The 23,458-nt window shown below is 57.5% G+C and overlaps 1 protein-coding gene across 1 annotated transcript; it reads right to left on the bottom strand.

Annotated features, from left to right (window-relative positions):
- Positions 1 to 706: 706 nt before the first annotated feature.
- On the bottom strand, positions 707 to 23,062 carry Upf1 (UPF1 RNA helicase and ATPase). The gene is given in 26 exon segments (XM_052752654.1): positions 707 to 733; positions 735 to 827; positions 1,036 to 1,253; positions 1,340 to 1,501; positions 2,019 to 2,100; positions 2,198 to 2,372; positions 2,754 to 2,896; positions 3,669 to 3,825; positions 4,030 to 4,147; positions 6,242 to 6,455; positions 6,737 to 6,880; positions 7,429 to 7,543; positions 7,619 to 7,783; positions 8,084 to 8,202; positions 8,282 to 8,441; positions 8,539 to 8,609; positions 8,611 to 8,648; positions 8,977 to 9,058; positions 9,060 to 9,076; positions 9,251 to 9,335; positions 9,821 to 9,982; positions 10,755 to 10,929; positions 11,280 to 11,447; positions 12,756 to 12,845; positions 13,763 to 13,902; positions 22,570 to 23,062. Coding segments are annotated over 26 exon segments (3,336 nt in total). The 5' UTR covers positions 22,786 to 23,062.
- Positions 23,063 to 23,458: the final 396 nt, after the last annotated feature.

The raw sequence follows: 23,458 nt of genomic DNA, 5'->3' as shown, positions 1-23,458 counted from the left end.
AGCGTTGCCTCTCTGGAAGCTTCTTGCATCTCCCAGGTCCACCACTAAGGTCTTAGAGACAAACTGATCAAAGTACTTGCCATACTCCTTTGAAAGAATCTTTGAGGAAAAAAAAAAACAAAAAAAACAAAACAAAAAGCAACAACAACAACAAAAAAAAACCAAAACCCTAAACACCGTATTTTCTTTAAATGAAACCCCTTGGCGCTGGGACCGCGCGATGACGCTCCTGGCCGCTCCGCTCGGGCACAGAAACGCGAAGTTCGTCCTGCTAAAACGTAGCCCCTCAATCACGAGAAACAAAGAAAAAGAACAGCGGGCCGGTGCTGGCGAGGCCTCCCCCTCCGGCGGGCGGGCGGGCGCGGCGCCGGGCCGGCCTTGCAGCGGTGCGGGCCTCTCTCCTCTCGCCGCCCGCAGGGGGCGCCCGCTCCTCGGCGCTCCGCTCCGTCGTCCTCCCTGGCGGCTCTCCGCTCGCTCTCGCTCCTCCTCTCTCCTCTCCTCGGCTGCTCACACAGTGGTGCTTCAGTTTTAGCAGTGGAAAACAGGTATCCATTTATTTTTATTTTTATTACCCAGAATAAGATGCTGATAGACTAAGCCACATAGCTTAGCTCCGCCGCCGCCACCTGTGATCAGGACAGGGCGAGAGGGGTCAGGGCCAAGCGGAAGCAGCACCTTCCCCACCCCACCCCATTGCACCTGCCTTCTAGTACTGGGACAGCCCGGTGACCCCCGCCGTGCTGGTATGCCCGCTCTCCCTGGTACGTGGAGTCTTGCGAGAGTGCCACGTCAATCTGTGATTTAAACTCATCGCCAAGGTAGCTGTCCTGAAAGGCAAAGCCAGAGTAAGCAGGCCGGACGCCCACCCACCCAGTGCCCAGATCCCGAAGCATGGCACGAAACCCACACCGTATACAGCCTTGGTGGCAGAGTGACAGCCCAGACAGAGTCACTCACCCTTCAAAAGGCCCCACAACGGTCCCGTGTGTGCCCCCCCTCCCCCACCCTTCTGCCGAAATGCTGCTGAGGGCCCACCTGGGACAGTTCCGGCTGGGAGAGGCCAGGCTGGCTCATCTGGGAGGGCTGGCTCATGGACACATAGCCCTGTGTGAGGGCACCCTGCGAAAAGGGCTGTGAGGCCACGTCCTGGCTGGCCTGGCTGTTGGGAAGGGTGGTCTGGCTGGGCCCAGGAAGCCCGAAGCGGTTTTTCTGGCGGCCTCCACGGCCAGTCTTGCTTTTTGGGGTGCCCCGGCCTGGAAGACAGCAGTGGAAGACTGTAGGCCCCACTAAGCCTGGAGTTCAGGTGAGAACCCAGGACGGCGATGACAAAGCCACTTACCCGCAGCCGGCCCATTGGCCTGTCCAAAGTACCCAGGTGGTGGCATGGGAGGCATGACCAAGTTGAAGGGAATGGGGATATTCATGGCGGCCACATGGCTGGGACCTGCGCTGATCATGCCAATCTGGTCGTGGGTCTGGAAGTACATGTTTGAGGGCCGGCCTGCAAGACACCTGGAGTCAGAGGCAGGGCGCCTGCGGACAATGTTGCAGCCAACTAGCTGCTGGGCCAGCCAAGCAGACAAACAGACGTAGGCTGAGCGTCTGCCACGCAGGACGTTTTTAGAGGGTAAGGATTGACAGAGGAGGGTAGGTGAGGCTCTGGCCATGACGGGAGCTTTCTGGGCAACTCAGAAGCTTCCAGAAAGCAGAGGCCAGCCTGGCTGAGGTGGACACTGGCCTGCCTCAGGGTACACAAGGGTGGCAGTACTCAGGCAGCTTATTGTAGACAGGAGGCCCTAGCCAGACCAGAGGGACCATGGCACAATCCACTAGTAAAGGCCAGAGCAGCCTGGATGCCTAGAAGGGGTCCAAGGGCCTGGCTGGAGAAGCCACAAACACCCACTGGGCAAGCTCCAGGCGGAGGCCAAGAACTGAGCCTGGGAGGCCACCCATGGGGTGACAGGACCAGACTGAGACATGGGAAGGTCAACACACTGGTGGTTGCCAGGAAGACTTACCCTGGCTGCTGCGGTCATAGACAGATCCAGGGATGATGGCCTCACGGGCATCATACATGGCTGTAGTCATGAAGCGGGCCCCCTGCAGGGTGGCATAAGAGCGAGGAATGTGTCAGTCAACAGCAGGAGGGGCTAAGAGCTCCCAGCTGTCCCAGGCCCGGGCCAGCCCGTTGGCCCACCGGGTTGACGGTGTTGACGAGCTTGCGAGGCTTGCTGAACTGCATGAGGCTCTCCCGCAGGTTGTTGAGGGGCCCTTCCACCAGTGCCTTCTGCTCCTTGTAGTAGCTCAGCAGGTGGTTCCACAGCGGCTGCTTCGACAGTGCCTTCGGGTTACCCACGATGATCACGCCGTATCTGCGGGCAACGGACAGATACGCTGCAAGCTCGGGTCACACCCACTGGCTCGAGTGTCTAGGATTAGTGCCCTGAATGTCAAGAGCTGGGTGCCAAGAACCAAACAACGCTGGTCAACAAATGAGGTGGCCTTAAAAAGCCGAGCCACCGAAACCAATTTAGAGAAGGAGGCCAGTCTCCAAGTGTCTGCAGTGGGCTGTCTGTAGGGTCATGGAGTTGTGTCCGTACTCCTGATCCAGCAAGGCAGGCCATAACGACCAGCTCTTGGACAGGGGTGCCAGATACAAGGACATGTCAGGTCTGAGTGCACTTCTGGGACAGACACGGGGAGCTTCCAGTTACTGGCTGGAGGGTGGAAGGTGGGAACGGGCAGATGCCTACCTCGCTCTGGTGAGGGCCACATTGAGACGCCGAGGGTCATTCAGGAACCCGATGCCCTGGTGCTCGTTGGCACGCACACAGGACAGGATAATGAAGTCCTTCTCCCGGCCCTGGAAGGCATCCACACTGGCAATCTCCACTTCCTGAAGGAGACAGTGTCCCATAAGCCACAGCCCCTCCTTCAGCTGCAGAGGCAGGAGCTGCATCACTGAGGTCAGTACAGCCAGATGCTACAAGTCCCCAGTGACGGAGACACCACACGCCCACCAGAGAGGCTGAGACTGCGTGGGCTGCATGATGCCAACTCTTGGCGCCGGTATACCCCAACACAAAACCACCAGAGCTCCACATCTGCCACATGCCCAGGACACTGTGCTGAGCTTCCATTAGGGTGCAAGTACCATGTCCCCCAGGCGGCATCAGCTGTCCTGCCCGTTTAATCCTGGCTGCTCTCTCTTTGAGACAAAATCTTACTGTGTCGCCCTGGCCATCCTGACACTCTGCTCATGCCACCAGAGTGCTGACACTAAAGGCACCACTTCCCACCACATCCTTTCTACTCTTGCCCTCAGCATAGTCCAGAAGCTACTCCGATGCACTTCCTGTGTCTCAAGGAGCTACCCTGCAGCATATCAGGCAGCCTTGAACATGATGCTGGCTAGCAATGTGTGGTCAGGTGCTCTCTCCTCACTGCTCAACACTTCCAGGCACATTTAAAATGCATTATTTGCTGTGTGCCCTTGCATATATCCCACAGCATGCATGTGACAACAGAGGACTTACAGCAGTCCTCTTCTTCCACTATGTGGGTCCCGTGGAGTACACGCTGGTCATCAGGGAGGCTGCACTCAGCCTCGGCCCTCGGGGCATCTTCTGACAGGTTCAAGTCAGGAGCAGGGCATGGGGAGTACGTACCTGGTAGAGCTTGGTGTGCAGGGAGCCACTGAACTGCATATATTGCACCAGGTAGGAGCGCTGGCCCTCGTAGGGTGTGATGATGCCAATCTGGTCAGGCTTGGCGCCCGCCTTCAGCAGCTTTGTAGTTATCTTCTCCACGTTGGCTGCCTCCGTCCTGAGACCATCTGGCTGTCAGTGACAGGGTCCCCACAGCCTGTCCCCAGCCCGATACACCTCCAGCAACCAAGGCGGCACTGGAGGCCACGTGACAGCCACCCACCCCTGCCCTTTACTGAGGCCCCTCACATGCTGTGACATGCACCACAACCCAGGGAGTGAGATGCTGTGGCGGCTCCAGGCATGGGCCGCCGCTGCACACCTGTTGAGGTAGGACGTGCCCGAGCTGGCAATCTCCTCCTGGCCCTGTGTCACGTAGAAGAACATGGGCTTGTCAGGCTGTGGCCACTGGAAGTCAAAGCCCTTCTTGACACGATCCGCTGTGTCAGGGAAGACAGAAGCGTCGCTGCTGAGGAGCCCCAGGGGCTCCAAGTGCACACACACTGACAGCAGGGGGGTCACTGTGCCAGTGACCCTGCCTCAGGGCTCCTGAGCTGGACAGGCCTGGGACAGAGCAGGGATGCCAAGGGGCCGGGCCAGCACTGTTGAAGGCATCCCCAGGGAACATGAGACGACACTCTCAGCCCTGGAGCCTGCACCACTGCACCTTAGTGGACCCAGAGCCCCCATGACTGTGGGGCCCGGGAGCTGCACATGTCACAATCGAGTGTCTATGCACAGGAATCTCTGCTCTCCTCCTCAGACCTGGGCCTGTCAGTACCCCGCTGGCCTAGGTACCACACTGTACCCCTTTCTGCTTGGCTGCCACCATTCTAGTTTTTTTCAGGCTGCTCACTGTGCGGATCCTCACACCCTAGATGCTAAATCCACTCACATCAGCTTATCCCATACCGGGAAGCTTCCTCCCAAGAGTCCCACGTGTCACAGCCTATCACCAGTGAAGGAAGCTGGCCCTAGAGGCACCTTGCCCTAGGCCTCCAGTGCACCAAGGAAGCACAGCGTGGTCGTTTGAACTTGTCAATGGAGTTTGGGGCATAACAGCCACCCATGGAGTTACACGTAGCCTAATGGGGCAGGCCGTGGGACCACAGGAGCTCTGGTGTCCACTAGGCAGGGTCTGTCTTGGCACAGCTTAGCGAGGGATGTGCAGGCCTGTCCCAGCATTTCACCTGTGATACCTGAGTGGTTAAGAGAGCAGACAACAGCAAACACCCGGGGAACCCTCCCACATTGGGGCAGCCATATAGGCCAGAGCAGGTACAGCCTGGCCAGCAGAGCAGTAGCATCGCCCCCTCTGGCTGCTGGAATCCACATGCCAGGCCACACAGCGCAGCTCTGAGCAGCTCCTTCCCTGTCAAGAGTTCATCAAACACAGGCATTCAAATCCACACTGACTCAATGAGAAATAAACCCACTGCTGAAGCTGTGTGTGTGTGTGTGTGTGTGTGTGTGTGTGTGTGTGTGTGTGTGTGTGTGTGTATGTGTGTGAGTGAGAGTGAGTGAGAGAGAGAGAGAGAGAGAGAGAGAGAGAGAGAGAGAGAGAGAGAGAGATGGGATCTCACTATGTAGGTAGCCCTGGCTGGCCTTGACCTCACAGAGATCCTGCCTTTGTCTGCTTCCTGAGTGCTGGGATTAAAGGTGTGCACCACCACCGCCTGGCTGATGTTATAAATTTTTATGAAAAATAACTTTATGCTGCAAAAAGGAGGCAGCGGCCTTTTCTTGCCTGTGGCCAAATCACTCCTCTTTACTGTCAGACTTAATGGAGGACGGCTGGGTCCAGGGTGCTTTCTGCATCAGCCTCCTGTAGCAGGTTCCAGTCATGAGGGAAGTCAGCTTCCACTCACAACACAAGCAGCTTGCGGCTGGGCAGGACAGGGTAGACACAGTGTCCAAGCCTTTCTGGGTTAACTACGGCTCATCGGATACCACAGCAAGGCACAGGCTGCTCTGTCTACTACCCAGCACCCTGGGTCCTCCCACTGCAAAGACCCTGAAGGGGGGTCACCATCATGGAGAGTATCAGGGCAGGGCCAGAAGCACACTCCAGGTGACAGGTGACCAGCTTCTGACCTCAGGAGACAGGCTCACACAGCTCACCTGCCCTGTTATGCTGTGATGACCCTCGAGGGTCTTGCCACCTGCCAGGTCTCCTCATCCTGTTTATCAAACTAAACCCTGCCCTCTTCTGGGCACCTGAGCACGTGATTCGTTGACACTTCAGTCAGCCACTACCCCAAAGGAAAGGGCTGGGCAGCTGTTGTCAGGGCGATTCAGTTCTAACCACAGGGACGCCACAGCCTGGGACTGACTGTCCCGGGCCTCTGTGAAGCACTCAGCCCACCACCCAGGACGAAGCAAAAGCCACGGGGGAACCCATTTACAGACCAGTATGGCCACCGGGGAGCCACCACATACTGCAGAACACCCGCACGGCCCAGCAACGCTGTGCCCAAGGTGCTGGTGTGACAGCGGCCTTAGGGAGGGCCGACGAGCCGCAGCCCAACTGTTACCTGCAGTGACGCCATTCTGCAATGAGCCCTCGTAGAAGATGTTGGACGGGAAGGCGCTGAGGGCGGGGTGCATGCGGTACTGCACCTGCAGGCGGATGGGCCGGATGCCCAGCACCACCAGGCGCTCAAAGAGCGACTGTGACAGTCCGGCCTTGGCTGCCTTCTTGCACATCACCACTGGGCCCAGCTGACAGTGGTCACCCACCAGGATCAGCTGTAGCAAGAAGTTCCTCAAGTCAACACCCCAGGCTCCAGGCAGCCTAAGTGCCCCCCACAAGGGACAGAGGTTCACCTCCACCATCTAAATGCAAGACTATGAGCGCCCCTGGGCGGCGGCGGGGGGACTGCTCAACGCGTACTGTGCCCACACACCAGGAGGTGTGGGCGGCAGTGGACCACATGGGGCTGAGCCCCCTTCAAAGACCTCTTCCAGGTCCTGTATCACCCAGCACCACTACAGGGGCACACGGGGCCACTCGAGTGGCAGGTACCCACCTGCTTGGCCCCAAGGACTACGGGCACCATGCACTCAGGCTCGGTGGCCTGTGTGCTCTCATCGATGAGGATGGAACGGAACTGCATCTTGGCCAGTCTTGGGTCACCAGCACCCACACAAGTGCAGCAGATGACATCTGCATTCTGGGGAAGGCACAGGCATCAGGGCACAGTCACAGTCTACCTCACCATGCCAGTTGGCTTAGGATGAGACCTGGAGGGCCCTGCTCTACACCCGCTCAGCAAGTGTATGTGTGTAGACACACCTGTGTGCACATGTGCACGTATCCTGCCAGGGTCTGTGCCGTGCGGCCCCAGGCTGGCTTTCTATGCACAGTTCCCCAACTGGACAAGCCGCTCCTTCTGCCACCCAAGCATCAGCACCACAGGCTACGAAGAGCACCAGTGTTCAAGGTGGTACAGCCTTCTGGGCACAATCCCCAGCTCTGTGTCTGCCAACAGTCTCCAGGACAGTGCCCAGCTGGTGGAACCCCAAGGCTGAGACTCACGTTTTGGAAGCCAGGTTTGCCAGAACTGGGAGGCTGACAAGTGGCAGTTGTGTGTCCCTGACTGCGGGCACAGACGTGGAGGCAGGGCCTCCAACTGCTCCCAGGCTCCTGACTTGGACAAGTCCCTCGAGCCCCTCTGCCCACAGAAAAGGCCCCACGTCCCTGGGCGGGCACCACACTCACCATGAGCAGCTCTCTCTCCGCTGTGCGCTTGAGCGCCCGATACCGCTTCTCATCTGCAGACGACAGTTCCCCTGTCTCATCCTTCAGCTGCTGCAGCTTCTGCAGCTCAGGCATGCTACAGAACACATGGCAGAGTCAGCGCCAGTGGCAGAGTGCAGCCTGTACTGAGGCCCCAGAAGCAGACACTCACCTGTCCATATTCCTGATCTGGTTGTGGAGAGCCAGGAAGGACACCGGGGAGTCAATGGCCTCGCGGCTCTTGGCACAGAGACGTACAACCTTCAGTCCGGTCTGGTGGATCTTCTCTGTGAGCTGGTCCACAGCGATGTTACTTGGGGCACAGACCAACACAGGCCTGCGGAGGAGAGTGGAGTGGGCTGTCAGCATTCCCCAGGGAGGCTCAGCAAGGGCCCACAGCAGAGCTGCACCGCTCTGATTCCAGCATGCACAGCCATGCCAAGGCAGAACAAGTAAAGGTTCCCACCGCCTACCAGCCGCCAGCACCCTCTCCTTCATGTGAGGCAGGCCTGTGGTTGTGGGACACACAAGGCACCTGCACACTGCATGTATTTTCTCTGTGGCCCTAGCAGAGCTGCAACAGCCCACCAGACACTGCCACTTCCCACTCACAGGGCTATTACTGTTGAGCACCTACCCATTGCCCTGCCGAGCAAGGTGGTAGACAATAGTGGCAGACGTCACAGTCTTGCCTGTGCCTGGAGGGCCCTGGATGAGGCTGAGTGGTCTCTGCAGCACGGTCTTCACAGCATACACCTGCAAGGATGTTGCGTCAGCAAAGCTGTGATCACTACAGCTCCCCAAACAGGCCCTGCCCCTAGGGTCCCAGTGGCACCTGAGAGTGGTTGAGGTCGGGGAGTCCCTGAGCTGTGAAGCGCTTTGGCAGCTGGCACTTGATGACCACATCCTCCACCTCGTGGCCCAGCAGCTTATGGTAGATGTATCCTGACACAGAGGTCTCGTCCACAGCGAAGGTCTTCAGCGCACTCTGCATCCTGAAAGGAGAGCCGGTGTAGGACCCATGTGGGCCACAGGGACTGGAGGTGGAGGGGTCCCCACGGCCCTAGCACCCTGGGGCATAGGCAGACGAACCGATCAAAAGAGGTCGACTTCCACACAAAATCCACCTGGAAGTTGTGGGTCACCTCCACAGGTGCGCCCACCGCTGCTGCGGAGCTCAATAGCAATCTCATCACCGTAATCTGGCCGCTGAGTTAAGTCTGCTTCCTGCTCAAAGCCGCTACCCTCTACAGGGCCACTGGCTTCTGGTCCTCCTGAGTGACACTCCATCCATCACTAGACCAGTTCCCCTTGGTGTCCACCCAGGGGACTGCTGTAGTCCGACCCCAGGCTGCTGCACACAGACATGTACATGAGCATGCAACAACAACAGCACTGGGGCGGGGCAGCTTCTAGCCAAGACATGTATGGTGCCAACACGTGCATACCCACAGAGGGAAGACAGGAAGGGATCGACAGCCAGGGTCCTGTCATGGCACCCATCCTCCCAACTGATATGGCAAAGGATACTATCAGGGACCTTGATGACGTGGCCAATCCCCTTCCACAGGGGTGCTAGGTCCCCTTTGTACCGCAGACAGATCTCGTCACCCCTGCATGAGCCGCATATCTTGCAGAAAGGAGCAGCAGAGTTAGCACTTTCCAGAGGGCCATGGCCTCCACCATACAGAGTTCACATAAGGACATGATACAGGGGACTAGGAATTTTATGCTACTTATGGTCACAAATATTTTAAAACTTAAAATCACCTCTTAACCCAAATTATGACTAAATCCTCATTACCAGAGTCAGTCTTGGGCAAAGTGAAGAAGGCGATTCTCTTCTTGTTAAGGCCCAGGTCCCACCTGACTGTGATGTTATCTTGAGTCTGAACATACGAGAAACAGGGGCCTGGTTAGCCCTCCACCCACTCACGGGCTGGGCTCCCCACAGGCAGGGGCCTCCAGGAAGGCCATGCCTGTGCTGTGCAGCCTCTGGAGTGCAGTGCACAGCACCCAGGGCCAGGAACGCCAACATCTGGGAAAGAAGCAACAAGGATGCCCCAACACCTACTGCCTAAGCCAGTCCCAGCCGCAGGCTTTGCAGAGAGCCTCAGCAGACCCGAAAAGGAAGGTGCTTGGGGGACCGGTGGCACGGGGCCCACCTCCCAGAAATGTTGCTGGAGCTGCAGACAAAGCTGTTAACCAGACACAAGGGGTTCTCTCTGATTTTAAAACCAAGAAACACTTTAGGCCTTCTTTCAAAATGCCCAGAGCCCTGGCCTAAGGCCGTTTACGTGCCCGGTTCCGTCCAGGTTCGAGCCCTCAGGAGACGCTTTGCTAGAGACCCAGCCTACATGCTGCACCACGTCACCTGTGACTCCTTCAGTTTCTTGTCGTAGTCAGCCTCTAGCTTGACCAGGGGCCCGAAGATGTTCTGGTACTGGTAAGCATCCTCATACCGCAAGAGCACATGCTGTGGCTCCTCATCCACACCTGGCTTCTCCAGGTCCTCCAGGGTAGCCGAAGGGTTTTCCTATGGCCGAGAATAGCACTGTGCTCACCCTGTTTAACCCATAGCCAGCGATCAAGAGCTCGGAAGGAACCCAAGGCTTGCATGGCCTCTTGGCACAAACCCTCATGGGTGGAGTGTGGCCACTGTGCTGTGAGCCTGTGCTTAAACCTATTGTCCTGATGGTTGTGGGCATGTCTGGCAGCATTCTGATCCCAAGAAACCTGGAGAGAGCATCCCCAGCGCCCAGCACAACACACAGGCCCACAACCAAGGGCTCGTAGAGTCCTGGACTTCCTCCAGTGAGCTGGATCCATCTCCTGTATCCTGCACCCTCATGCCTCCCCTGGGACCCACTGCCTTCAATAAGCCCCACTGTTGAGACAGGACAGAGTCTAGGCACACCAGATAACTGGAACCTGGCCACCAGGTGCAGACTGAGATGGACAAGGCTCACAACGCTTTTGTCCCACACTACTTAGGATTCCTGGTCAAAGGTGCTCAACTGACATCCCTAACGAGATGTGAACAAGGTAAGAGCCTGAAGCTAGCCCCAGCAGGGCCTAGGGAAGGCAGGGGCCAGAGCCCCATACCTGACCTGGAGCCCTGACTCGTCCTGAGACAGGGACAGGTGCTCTCTGAAACAGGAATCTCATGACAACCTAAACCAACGACTCAGACCGTCTGCTCTGTCCCCTTCAGCCAGCATACAAAGACCCCACAGCCCCACAGGCCCCCGTGTGTGTCAGGCTGGCTGTGTTGGGCTAGTGTCTCTGCAGGACAGCTCACCTTCCACAAGCTCCTCCAGCTTGTTGATCTGCTGTGCCGTGATCTGCCGTGCCCGAAGCTGCTCCTGCTCCGAGGGAATCTTGACCAGCCATGACAGGAAGCACCGGTCCTGGATCAGGGGCTGCCACTGGGAGCTGTCCCAGTTGATGTCCTTCAGGCTGCTCTGGCTGGCACAGGGCTGCCTGTGCAGGGGTGGGGCAGGAGAGCGGGTTGGGACCTGGCCCAGGAAGCCTCTGACTAGCCTGGAGCCAGCAGCATCCGCGCACTTCAGCTCTGGCCCCAGCTCACAGCAGACTTGCTTGCTTCCTTCCTTTTTTCGGTTTTTGGAGACAGTGTCTCATCTACATAGCCCTGGCTGGTCCTGGATTCTCTATGTAGACCAGGCTGGCCTTGAATTCAAGATCCTCCTGCCTCTGCCTCCCCAGTGCCGGAATTAAAAGCCAGACTTGGTTTTCCAATTTGACCGGAATACACACAAGAGCCCCTTGGGTCCCAGCAGTCCGCCCCCCGCCGCCCCATGTGGGCAGCTCACCTGCACAGCAGCACCACCACCGAGTCGGCCTTCGCAGGGATGAAGCCCAGCAGGAAGACGTTGCGGCAGCCGCAGTTGTAGCACTCCAGCACTGTCTCGCCCAGCGGCCCGTCCTTATGCAGCGTCACCTCCTTGCACTTTGCCCTCACCAGGTGATTTACAATGTGGCTGGGACCAGGAAACCATTGGCAGTTAACACCCAAGCCTGGCTCTTCACCACTTCCAGTTCTGTAGCCCCAAGGAACGCTCTGGGTACTGTTCATGGTTCTTTAGCACAGGTAGTCATACCTCAGGCCTATGCACCCGGGAGCCACAGCCTTGCCTCACCCCATCTGCCTGCAGAAATCGTTCACCGTCTCACACAATCCCGCCATGTCCCCCACTCCCGTTTTCTTTAGCCCCAGTTCATGGTCCTAATCCCTCTAACAGTCGAGTAGGCGGGCACAGCATGGCACCCCCAGGAGGCCCTTTTCTCCCGTGCACAGTCTCTGCAGCAAGAGGCTGCTCTGAGGAGCACAGCTCCCATGCCTTCCATATAGGAGGACATGGCCTACCTCAAGGGTGGCCCACGGGCTCTGCCAGCTCTTCCTGACTGTCATAGGAGACACTAGCACGACCCCATGACAACCTTCACCAGAGTCCTCTGGTGGTCATCCAGCTTTGCAGACCTGACTCCTCCTAAACAGTGGTCACTGGATGCCTTGTTTCAAGTGGCCAATTTCCCCATCCCAATCCAGGACAGGCCTTCCTCCTGCCTACGGCGAGCTTTATTCTATTGCTTCTTCTGCACAGAAGGAGCTGATGCCAACAGAGCAACACTTCAGCTATCTAGAACCTTCTGAGAATGGGACGTGCTGATCCCTGAAGGTGACTATGAGACCATTTAAAAATGCTGGCCCCTGCCTCACTGCTCCTGACCCTTCTGCAGACCTGGCATCTACAAGTCTCTGTGGCATTCTTTCTAAAAAATGTCCTGAGATACAGACCGCTGCTGGTAGTGAGGCACAGGCACACCAGACTCAGCTCTGCTTCTCCCCTGCTGGCAATGGGAGGACCCTGACACCATCACGGAAAGCCAGCATGGAGTGGGGCTCAGCAGCAGCACCAGGATGTAACGATACGACTTGGGGTCTGGAACCATTCTCCCAAGACAATCAAGTGAGGTGGGCCAGCTGGATGCCCATGGCCTCCCAGGAACGAGGACAAGCAGGCCATGCCAGCCTCATCTCACGAGAGACAGGCGCACACTGAGAACGAAATTAAGCCAAACTCCTCGCATAATGAGCAAGCCAGAGAATCAATCAAGGGTAAACATGCCGAGGCGTTCACACGCCACCATCTGTTTCAAGTTACACCAGGCAGAGGGGGAGCCCAGGTTCACCAGCGCCATTTCACTCCACGCCTCACTCCAACGTCATCCTAGCTCCCAGCACCCAAGCACCACTGATTAAACACACATGCATGGCTGTCAGCTACCTGCCAGAAGTATTTCCTCGGCCGTTGCAGAACCACTTCTTGCTGGTATTGCAGTAAACCACGCAGGCAGGATCATGGATTCCGCAGTAACTGGAAAAGTCCAAACCCACAGTCAGCGCTGGCCCACAGCCTCTGGGGTAAATCCTGCCTCTTACAGAGCTTCTGGTTTCCATTAAACACAAACTCGACCCCAGCAAGTCAAGTAACAAAGTCACCTCCACTGACACGGCAGAGTGAGGGCGACGCAGACGCCAGGCAGCACCGGCCAAGGCGGTCCCGGCCCCTCTCCTCAGCCTGCAGGTTAGGAACAAGGCTGTGGTCAGGGGAGCACCTGACTCCGGCAGAAGGCACTGTGGGCCCAGCGAAGCCTCAGGCCCAGCTCAGAGGCTGGTGGTGCTATGAGGTGCCCCACGCACCCTAAATCACTGGTTCTCCCTAACTCCCCATAGCTCTGCTGTGCACTGGGCAGGCAGGGGCAGGAACTGTCCAACCAGAACATGCTATCACTGGCTCTCTAGTCTAACGTGGTCTAAGGAGGACTAGGGCGCCCAGCTCAGCCTGCCTGTGGCTCTGGGAGCACTTGTCAATCAGGAGAGCCATGAGTAATGAAGGTGGTAGGTCTGTGGGGCAGCGAGGCCAAACTTGTCCTGCAGAGGGTAGCAGGTGGCTGCAAAAGACCCAGTGGGGACACCAGCTCTGGCCTTGGGGACGGACAAGCCGAGCTGGGTGTGTGCAGCCAAGACAGGCCAACTCTTTAAGCCTTAACTCCTTTGTGTGCCTCTGATGGAGCTGAGGACCGTAGTTGACCAGGACACAGGCCAGACTGTCCATGCCCCACCTTTTAGAGCGGCTCTTCAGGCTCCCTGTGGCTCCTCTCTAGCTCCTAACAACCAAGGAGGACGGGTAGTGCAGGGGAACCCGTCAGAGCTACATGAATTCAGGGTGTCGGGCACTGAGCCCAGGGTCCCGACAAGCAACAGAGACTCTGGAGCCACCTCGTGACCTACCTGCAGGCGTGGACTGGGAGGTCCTTGGTGTAGTATGTGTCTTCTTCATCTTCTTCAAAGTTCAGCTCAGCCAGCAGTTGGCTGGTCTTGGCCACACTGTCATCCACAGCCCCATTCTGCAAGATGCCCTCTGGTCCAACCTACAGCAGAACACAGGGGTCACCAAGGCAGCCCCAGGGTGCCAGAGCTGGCTGACAGCGTGGTGTCCCACTGAGTCTGACCCCACCTGGCCATGGAGCGCACAGCTAAGCAGCCAAGAGAAACTATCCCCACAGATGAAGTACGCAGGAGTAAGACAACTAACCTTTCCAAACCCTTTACACACACCCTAGGAATAGCTGTGTACCATGAAGGCAGAAGCCTCAGTTAAACTACCATGGAGGTGCTGCAGGCTGAGACAGAAACCAGACATCCATGCCCAGTTTGTGCCTTATGGAGAGGGACACACCACCAGGGAGGGCCTCCAGGTCATGGCACAGGACATCTGCACTAAAGTCCCACCGAGACCTGCTGCTTTGGCTGGCCTGAGGGGGCATAGCTCCATCATCACCCCAGGAACCTCAGCCCCAGAGCACCAGCCCCTTTCCCCAGCAATTAGCCACCAGGTGGCCAGGCAGCTGGGTGTCTCCAAAGACCCAGAAGTAGCAAAGCCACCAGTCCAAGCACCAGGACTCAGACCCAAGAGGTAGAAACAGACACGTCCTGATCAACCCATCAGTCACGTGGTTCAGCACCAGGTTCCCACCTTCAGCCACCTCCCAGCTGATGCTTGTGGATGAAGCCACATGCAGGTATTTACTAGTCACTTCTCAGACCCTAAAGACAGGGTGCCCATGAAAGGCCAGGATCCCGGGGGCAATTCCCAACACCAGCAAGAGGCACTTCTATGGCTGGGCATGTGTCTGTGTGTGCTCAGCCAGGCCGCAGTCACCCCATGTCTATACTGACTCCAGGGGTAGGCATGGGGAGTGTGCTCTGTGGTCTACACGCATTTTTAGACAAGAAGACCCAGAGTAACTTCTAGACTCATCTTCCTCAGCACAAGGGACAGAGCCAGGGCCTCCTGTGTGTGGCAGGAGCTCTCCCAGCGCTCTCTCCAGCCCTGGCCCTTTATAATGTATGTCATTACAAAGAAACCCTTTAAAACTGTGACAAAAGCCGGGCGGTGGTGGCGCACGCCTTTAATCCCAGCACTTGGGAGGCAGAGGCAGGCGGATCTCTGTGAGTTCGAGGCCAGCCTGGTCTACAAAGCGAGTTCCAGGAAAGGCGCAAAGCTACACAGAGAAACCCTGTCTCGAAAAACCAAAAAAAAAAAAAAAAACTGTGACAAAAAACCCAGAGCAGGCCAGGTGTGGAGGCAGGATTACCACAGGTTCCAGGATGGGCTGGATCAGGGCTGCTTTGTTTTTTGTTTTGTTTTGTTTTTTTGTTTTTTCAAGACAGGGTTTCTCTGTATAGTTTTGGTGCCTGACCTGGATCTCGCTCTGTAGACCAGGCTGGTCTTGAACTCACAGAGATCTGCCTGGCTCTGCCTCCCGAGTACTGGGATTAAAGGCGTGCGCCACCACCGCCCGGCCGTCAGGGCTGCTTTTAAGTGAGCATGTCAGTAGCATTCTCACCCTGTGACATGCCTGTCCCACGATGGCCACTCAACACCCACTTCTCCAGAGCCACGACCAGTATGAACTTTGTGTGCTAGAATACTAGGGAGCGCCTGTAAGTGGGGCTCTGACAGAACCTGCCTGGTTCACTTCCCTGAGCCACGGCCTGTGAGTCACCAGCTTGGGACCCCCACCTTACTCAAAACCCAGCCATGCTAGACAAAACCTCCTGTGAAGTCCATTGTCACCGTCTCTGAGCTCCAGGCTGGCAAAACTGAAGAGCACAGTGACCCAGTGCCACATCAGCTTCCGGGAGGCTGGCCGCGCGCTGAAGCACAGGCAGGCAACAGATCTGCTCACACTCTTTGGCAGGGACTTGCACCTCAATACTTTGTGGGCTCCATGGGCTGACACACAGAAGAGCTCAGAGCCTACCTGGGACCTGAGCTCTAATAGGGGCAGGCTCTGGGTGACTCTGGTGGTCGGTCATACAGGCCTGAAAAGCAGTGAAGCAGGACTAGGAGTCTGTCATGACTGCTGTGACTATGGCTACTACAGAGTCCAAGGCTACGTCTCAATTCTCCTGCCCACACACCATCATACCTGCTGCTCCGAGGAGCCACCAATTCTCCCCAGGTCACATCATTTTCCATTCCCCCCACGAGCACAAGAGCTCCAATTTCTGCCTGTCTCTGCCATGAACGGTGTCCTCTAGCCATGCAAACGGGGCTGAGATGGAATTCTAGGGTGGTCTTGAGCCACCATCCCTATGACCATGCAGCTGATGCCTATTGTGACCATGCATGAGCTGTTGCCAATCTGTCCCCTTTCCCATGTGTCTGAGCCCCCCAATCCCCACTCCATGTGGTGCCTGGCCTGGAATTTTGACAGATGGTCCCCACTGTGCACAGAGGCTGGGCTGCATCACAGGGATGGGAAGGAGGTTGATGTCTCAGTGGTCCTGACTCAGCTTTTTAAATAATTTTTTTTTTGCTTGTCTGTGTGGGGGTGTCAGATCTTGAAGGTACAAACAACAGGTGTGAGCTGCCACATGAGTGCCGGGGAGCAGCCGGTGCTTTCAACTGCAGAGCTCTCTCCCCAGCCCCTGACTCAGCCTCTTATTCCTTTAGGGAAGCTGTCTAGTGACAGGGGCGGTGGTTCTTATTTGCTCCCGGGGTGCTGGGATGGACGGAGTACTAAGACTTCTGGGTGGGCACACACTGCTGAGCTGCGTGGCAGCCACAGATTCGTGTCAAGAACAGCTTTTCCAGGCCAACTGTAGTGGTATAGGAGGGAGAGAGAAGCAGATCTCTTCAAGTCCAAGGCCAGCTGCATCTACAGAGTTCCAGGCTAGTCAGAGTGCCACAGTGAGATCCTCTCTCAAAAATAAAGTTTTCAAAAGGAAAGAGGGAACTATCTTTTCTGCATGTGGAGCAGTCAGTTGTGGGACACCACCAGGGCACCGATGTCCTAACAGCACTGTGCTTAGGTCCCTCATGCAAGCTACGGACAGGAAGCCCTGGTCATCCCGAGAGGCAATACAAGACAAATACAAGGAACATTCTCCAGCACTCCCACAAAGGCCAGGCTGGAAAGAAGATTCCAGACTCGCTGCAGAGCCTAGCAACGGACTGGCCACTTCTACACATTCTGTGACTGTTGAGGACAAACATCTCACACTCTCAGAGGTGCATCTGGTCCCAGATGGTAACAGAATGAGCTAAGAGCAAGGGATGGCACCTGGCACAGAGCAGGGACAGACCCCACAGCAGGCAACGCAATAAGGCTGCATGAACACTATTGCCTTGGCCAGCACAGGGCTGTAAGCCCTTGCCCCATGAGGAGGGCCAGGGCACACTGCCAACTCAGCAGACCCAAAGGCATGCCGTAGGTTCCCCAGCCAACTCAAGGCCCCAGGCAGGGCTGCTGGGTGTCTCAGGCCCCACTCCAGGAGAAAGTGCTCTAACACAACACTTAGGCTCACCCTGAAGCTGTCAAGTGAATTAAACCTACAAGGGTCACCTTCCTGAAGACTGATTCCTACAAGCCACACAGAACTCAGACCTTGGAACAGAGCAGTGCAGAAAGGAACTCTGCTTCCAGAAGAAACTTGTACAAAGTCTCCACTGTGTGGTGCTGTGACCTCAGACTAGAGGTGTGCTGCAGGACTCACGGGCATCACCCCACTTAAGTCTGCTGGCTGGTGCCCCAGGGCCTTGGTTGGCCTATACTGCCCTCAGCCTCAGCTAATCTGGCTAAATGCCTCGAGGTGCAGAGCACCTGCCAGGGCAGCGTTGAATCCATATCTGGCCCCAGGGCTGCTGTTTGGCCTGCTCCTTGCAGAAGCCCCACCCCTGAAGAGAGCCTGCCCTCCAGGAGGCCCCAAGAGTCTTAGCCAAATCCACTTCTGCCCTCCAAAACACAAATGCTGGGATGTAAAGTGAGTCATCTCTTGTTCTTCCAGGCCCTAAGCAGGAGATGAGTGGGAGCTCCATAGCCCGGGGTACCCCTCCCCCAAACCTACAGAACAGCCACATCCCTTCAGCTGGCCTTTCCAGCCTCAGGAGAACAGGGCTTAGTTAGTGTCTGGATCAAGACCCAGCTGGGGCTGCTCCTGACCTGTGAGGCTCTGAACTTCCTTAACCTTAGTTTGGACCCAAGCTGAGTCATACCTTTTTGACCTACAAAGAGGGTGACCCCGCTGGGTCTGGCTCAGCAAGAAGTCCCCCTTTCCCCATCCTGTGGCCTTTGACCTTTATTCTGTGTGGTATGAGCTCACCTATCCCTCACAGGCACACAAGGATGGGACCACACAGGTAGCAAAAAAGCACATGTACGGGTCACCACAGCCAGAAAGAGCCCATCCTGGGTGACGGTGCAGCCTAGCACCCCGGGGAGCCGCACACCTCTCTCAAAGCACCCTTGCGTCCTGAGGAAGCACCAGTGCTGCAGGCATGCTGCCCACCAGGACAAGGCTGGACAGAGCTGGAGCAGACTGTCCCAAACCATAAAACATCCCACCTCAGTGACCAAACTCTTCACACCGTGGGCCACCAATCAACACCTAGACTCTAGGGGCCTTTTCTCTCACTAGACCAAAGGGCAGGGTTACTTGGCCGTCTCTGAGGAGAGGGCTCCAGTGCCCTGGTCATTCAGAGACCATGTACACATGTCCAGAGGCATGCACACAGCACACAGCATGGCCATGGCATCCCCTGCTTCACCTTCTGCCAGTCCTCTGCTTCGCCCTACTCAGGCCTTTCTGCCTAGGGCAGATCAGAGTGCCCACAGCCCCTACCACCTCTAGGCCATGCTCTCTCTCACCCAGCTTAGAGGCCAGTGCCCCCAAAGGCTTCCACAAGCACTCAGGTCTCCCTGACTGCCACCATCCTCACAGTGCTGAGTGGGCACCATGAGCAGCTGGCCGGGCCTTCCTCCACCAGTCAGTCCTCCATACAGGAGGAAAGAAAGGCGCCTTTGGGGCTAAGGGTAGAAGCCAGGCCACAAGCTGTCACGAGGTCATGTGGTGCACAGAAGACACCTGAGGTGCAGAGGGGGTGCCAGTCCCAGCCAGGAGCATGGCGAGGGCCTCGGGGTTCCCATCTGCCTCACGTGTGACTACTGGCTAGTGGGCATTGTGGTGCAGGTGTTGTCTAGAGGAGAACTAGAGCGCCAAGAGCCACGGTGGCTGCAGCCTCTGAAGACTGCTGCCCCAGCATCCGAGGGCCTCTCAGAGGCACAAAGGGGCTGTCCGGGTTAGCTCACATCTCCCCTGGCAGACAGACTAGGTAAAGAAGCTAAATAAGACAGATTTCCACCCGCAGTGGGACACTGCGGAGGCTGGACTCAAGTCTTCAGCTCTGGCAGTAGCAGGTGTGATGTGGCCCACTAGGCTAAGGAGCCACCCATGGACAGTGAAGCTGGGCAGGATGGAAGTTCCCTGAGAAGAGGACAAGCAAGCTGGCCCTGTGTCCTGCGACCAGGCCTGGATGGAGTGCAAGAGTCCCAGAGCTCGAGCAGCACTGTCCCCAGACAGTGATGTCCCTCCCTGAACCGATCCCACTTCAAGGGCAGCTGAGGACATCGAGCCAGCGGCCTGTAGGCCACTTTTCTCTGCACGTTATCATCATCCAGACCTGTGTAGACACGACACCTGCACCCTGCTGGTTCACCAGGAGGTGGTAGGTACTGGAGGATCCACAGCAGCACACCAGAGTCCCAGGTGGTACCTAGAGCCACTAACCCCCCAGGTCACCAGTACGGGAACACAGTGGCATCTGTCTCCTAGCATTTTCATTTTCACCATTTCACTTACGACGGAAGGTCTGTGTGCTGCTAAGCATGTGACAGTGGGGACAGGTCCCCAAAGACCCATCACATCACAACAAAGGAGCCAGCGCACTCACCCTCCTCCTGCAGCTCCTCCATGCTAGCTCTTATCCTGACAGGTGCCCACACCCCCTGACCCTCCACTGGTCCTGTTTCCACCAGATTTCACTGTTAGAAAGAAGGGCAATAGTGGTGCTCAGGAGGTGAGCAACCCAGGAGTCTTCCCCACCAGCCAGCACAAACGACAGATATCTGAAATTCCCTTTTGGTCCTCACAGAGGAAATAGGGACCTGGATGCGTCAAGAACCAGAAAATAAGAAGCCTGGCCTATCTCAGAGACTCTGCAGGACAGTGCCAGCCCATTCCATCTGGACCTCAGGGTTCTGTCGAACACTGGGGCCTTTCACACTAGAAATGGGGGTTCTCTAACACTGGCCCAACAGTCCTCTACCTCTAGACTTCAGAGTCAAATCCCCACCGAGCCAGCATACAGAGCCATACACTGGGCAGCAGCCCCTACAACCCCTCAAGCAGTGGGAACATGGAACTCCAGGACAAGCTTCTTCCCCCAGAACACCTCCCACAGGTGCTAACCCTCAGCAGAAAAGTCAGCAGGGATGGGTCTGTGCAGCGAAGTCATTCAGTCACAAAAAGGACACAACACATGCCAGCACATGGATGTACTCTGAGGTCATGACAGCAACTGAAGAGCCAGGCACAGAGCTGGTGAACAACAGTTGAGTGTCTGCCCAGCACAGACAGGGCCCGGGTTCTGTCTGCACTCCAAAGGAATAAGCCACAAAAACGACAGACACGGGACCACCACACCATGCCATCTATACAGCAACAGAAAGGGTCCATGACCCTGCTTCAGTAAAGCTGGGGAGGACCACCACTGGACCAACAGGAAAAGCTCAACCTACTGGGTGGGTGGCCCAGCCTCCTAGGAGCCCCTGACCAAAGCCCCAAATCCACCTTGAAAGATGAGTAAGGGAAAATAAATCAATGTTTCTGGTGGCTAAGCCCACTAGGTGTGCAAGGGAGGACTTTTTCCACTTTCCAACTCTGTTCACTTTCTGCCCACAGATGCAGGGCCTCCTAAAACAAGATGGAAGGCGTTCCCTCCCTTCCCAGACGCCGATTTGATGTTAAGAGAGGCCACAGGCGGGTGGAAGCTCACGGCTCAATCTACAATCTCAACTGGCAGAGCAGGGTACATCCATGTGAGCACAGGCACAAGTCTGCTGCTGCACTTCAGCTGCAGCTCAAAGACCTGCAGATGAAGCAGCCCCCCCCCCCCCCCCACACACACACTCCTGGTCTTCCAGCTGCGCCATCACAGCCTGCTGCATGGTGGGTGACCCCACACATCTCTCCCCTCTCCAGATAGATGAGGCTGAAAGGAAGGTCGGTCTACACAGCTGCCCAGCGGGGGAAGTGACAGAAGGCCTGGCCTTCAGGGCCACCTCACTCCTGTTCTCTCCCCACCTCCCCACACCAAAGGTAAACAGCGAGAAACAGCATACACCTGTGCCAATGCAGATGCCGCTGTGGGGCTGAGTCAATCCTCTCCTTCTATTAGGGCTGAAAATGAGCCCAAGTGGGTGGTCTACCCACAGGCATGACTCAACCAGCCAGCTCAAAGGCCCTCCCCCAACAACAAGGTCTGAGATCACTGATGAGGACTGGTGGTGTCTCCCTAGCCCCAAGCACAGGGACACCTGTGGCTCCAGCCTGTAGCTCCTCCCCGAGAACACAGAAAAACAAAGCCCAGAGGTGCCCAGCACCAAGCCAGCCATAGGGAGAGCCATCTGATGAGGTGGTGGCCAGTTCCCAGCCCAAGCTGAAATGCCTATGCCGCCTGTCATTCAAAACAAAAGTCCCTCCCAGAGGCACAGTCACCCATGTGATACCCACTGTCGATGCCTCTGAGGAGCAAAACTCAAACCCAACTTTTCCAAGCAGAGCCTAGGAGTTACATAACACTGGTTTCAGCAACAGGCAAACCGAAGAGGAAAAACAAACCGGCAATCGCCTCTCTAGCCACCCCAATCAGCCACCGAGTGCGCTGCTTCCCCCGGAGGCGCCAAAACCCTGGCTCTGCTCCGCTCCAGGGACCCCCAAACTTGAACTGGAGTAGCCTGGCTGGAGGGGTGGTGGATGGAATGGCGAGAGGGTGGGATGGGCTGGTTGGAATGGCTAAAGAGGTGACCCCGGAGGGCACTTTGGGCCCAGAGGATAGCAACTGTGGACAGGTCACCTCAGGCCTGAGAGACTAGGGTAGGTTACCACAGACACACCCAAAAGCGGAGTGAGGGCAGCTCTGGCTTGAGGCTTGAGCAGATCCTGCGCTATAGGAAGAAGAACATTTATGCAGGTCACTGCCCAGCCTAGATGGGTGGAGGCAACAGGGCAGGTGGCTGGGACAGAGGTAGGGAATCAGAGGAGATGGCAGGTAGCTGGGCCAGAGCACCAAGAAACTAGAGCGGGTGGCAGGGCCTGTGGCAGGTAGACGGGACCTGGGATGGGTAGTTAGGACTTCTGAGGGTGGAAGCAGAGATCTAGGGAAGGAGAAGTAAACAGGAACCAGGGTATGGCACCCAAGATCCAGGGCAGGTTACAAGGACTCAAGGCAGGTGGAGACACCTGGGGCAGTTAAACAGCTATCCAGAGTGGGTATCTAGGGCCAGTTAACAGGGACTTTAAGGAGCCAGAGTATGAAGCGACCCCCGGGGCTTGTTAACTGGACCTGGGGCAGGTTCACAGGGGCCCAGTGCTGGCTAACTGAGACCTGGTACCGCAGCTCCCGAGCCCGCCCGCCTGCCCGCCCGCCCGCCCGCCCGGCTTCCGGCGCCGCCATGCGCCGCTCCGCTCACTTGCGCGTCGAGCTGGCCCGCCGCGCCGCCTGCGCCCGCTCCGCCCGGGCCTCCCGCGCCTCCGGGGCCGCCGGGGGGCGTCTGCGTCTGGCTGGGGAGGGTGAAGTCGGTGAACTCGAACTCGGAACCCTGGGTGTCGGCGCCGAGCAGCTCGGCTTCCTCAGTGTCCAAGAAGGTGAGCGTCTGCGAGCTGGGGCCGTACGCCTCCACGCTCATCCTGCCGCCCGGGCCGCGCCCTTCGTCGGCGCCTCGCCGCACTCGAGCCCGAGGCTTCGTCTAGGCCTAGGCCGTAATCCGGAGCAGCCGCCGCCGCCGCCCCTCGAGCCGGGCAGACTCCGAACCCGCCTCCGAGAGCAGAGCAGAGCCGCTGGCTCCAAGCGCTGAGTCGCCGCCGCCGCCGCCGCGCCCCTCCGCGCAGCCGCTCGCCTCAAAGCCCACCGCCGCTCTCAGGCCCCTGGACAGGAACCGCCGCCGCTGCCGCCGCTGCCGCGGTGCGCGTGCGCGAGCCCGACGCCGGCACAGGTGCGCGTGCGCGAGCCCGACGCCGGCGCAGTCGCGCGCGCTCCTCCGGAAAGCAGCCAACCGCGCCCGGGCACTAGAAGCTGAGCGGGAGGACAGAACTCGCCGTGCGCCTGCGCGTATGGGCGGGACTTCAACCGCCTGGAGGGCTAGGGCTCGCGAACTTGGCCCCGCCCCAACCGCTGCCTGGTGGTGCGCATGCGCGGCTACGACGTCCTAGCCGCCCGGCCTCAGGGCTGGCTGCTTCTTAGGTGCTGGCTGGGGCCGTCTCAGGGTGCAGGCTGGGGCGCAGGGACGGTGCACCTCCGCTCCTTGAGCCCCGGTTACCCCGTCTGTCTTTTGTCTCGTGGCCGTCCTCGGTGTTCATCGA

This window comes from Peromyscus californicus, unplaced genomic scaffold (genome assembly GCF_007827085.1).
Source record: "Peromyscus californicus insignis strain IS unplaced genomic scaffold, ASM782708v3 Scaffold_23__1_contigs__length_62951481, whole genome shotgun sequence".
In the NCBI taxonomy this organism is placed as follows: Eukaryota; Metazoa; Chordata; class Mammalia; order Rodentia; family Cricetidae; genus Peromyscus; species Peromyscus californicus.
Note: the sequence above shows the minus strand (reverse complement) of the source record. Positions and strands in the feature narration are given on the sequence as shown.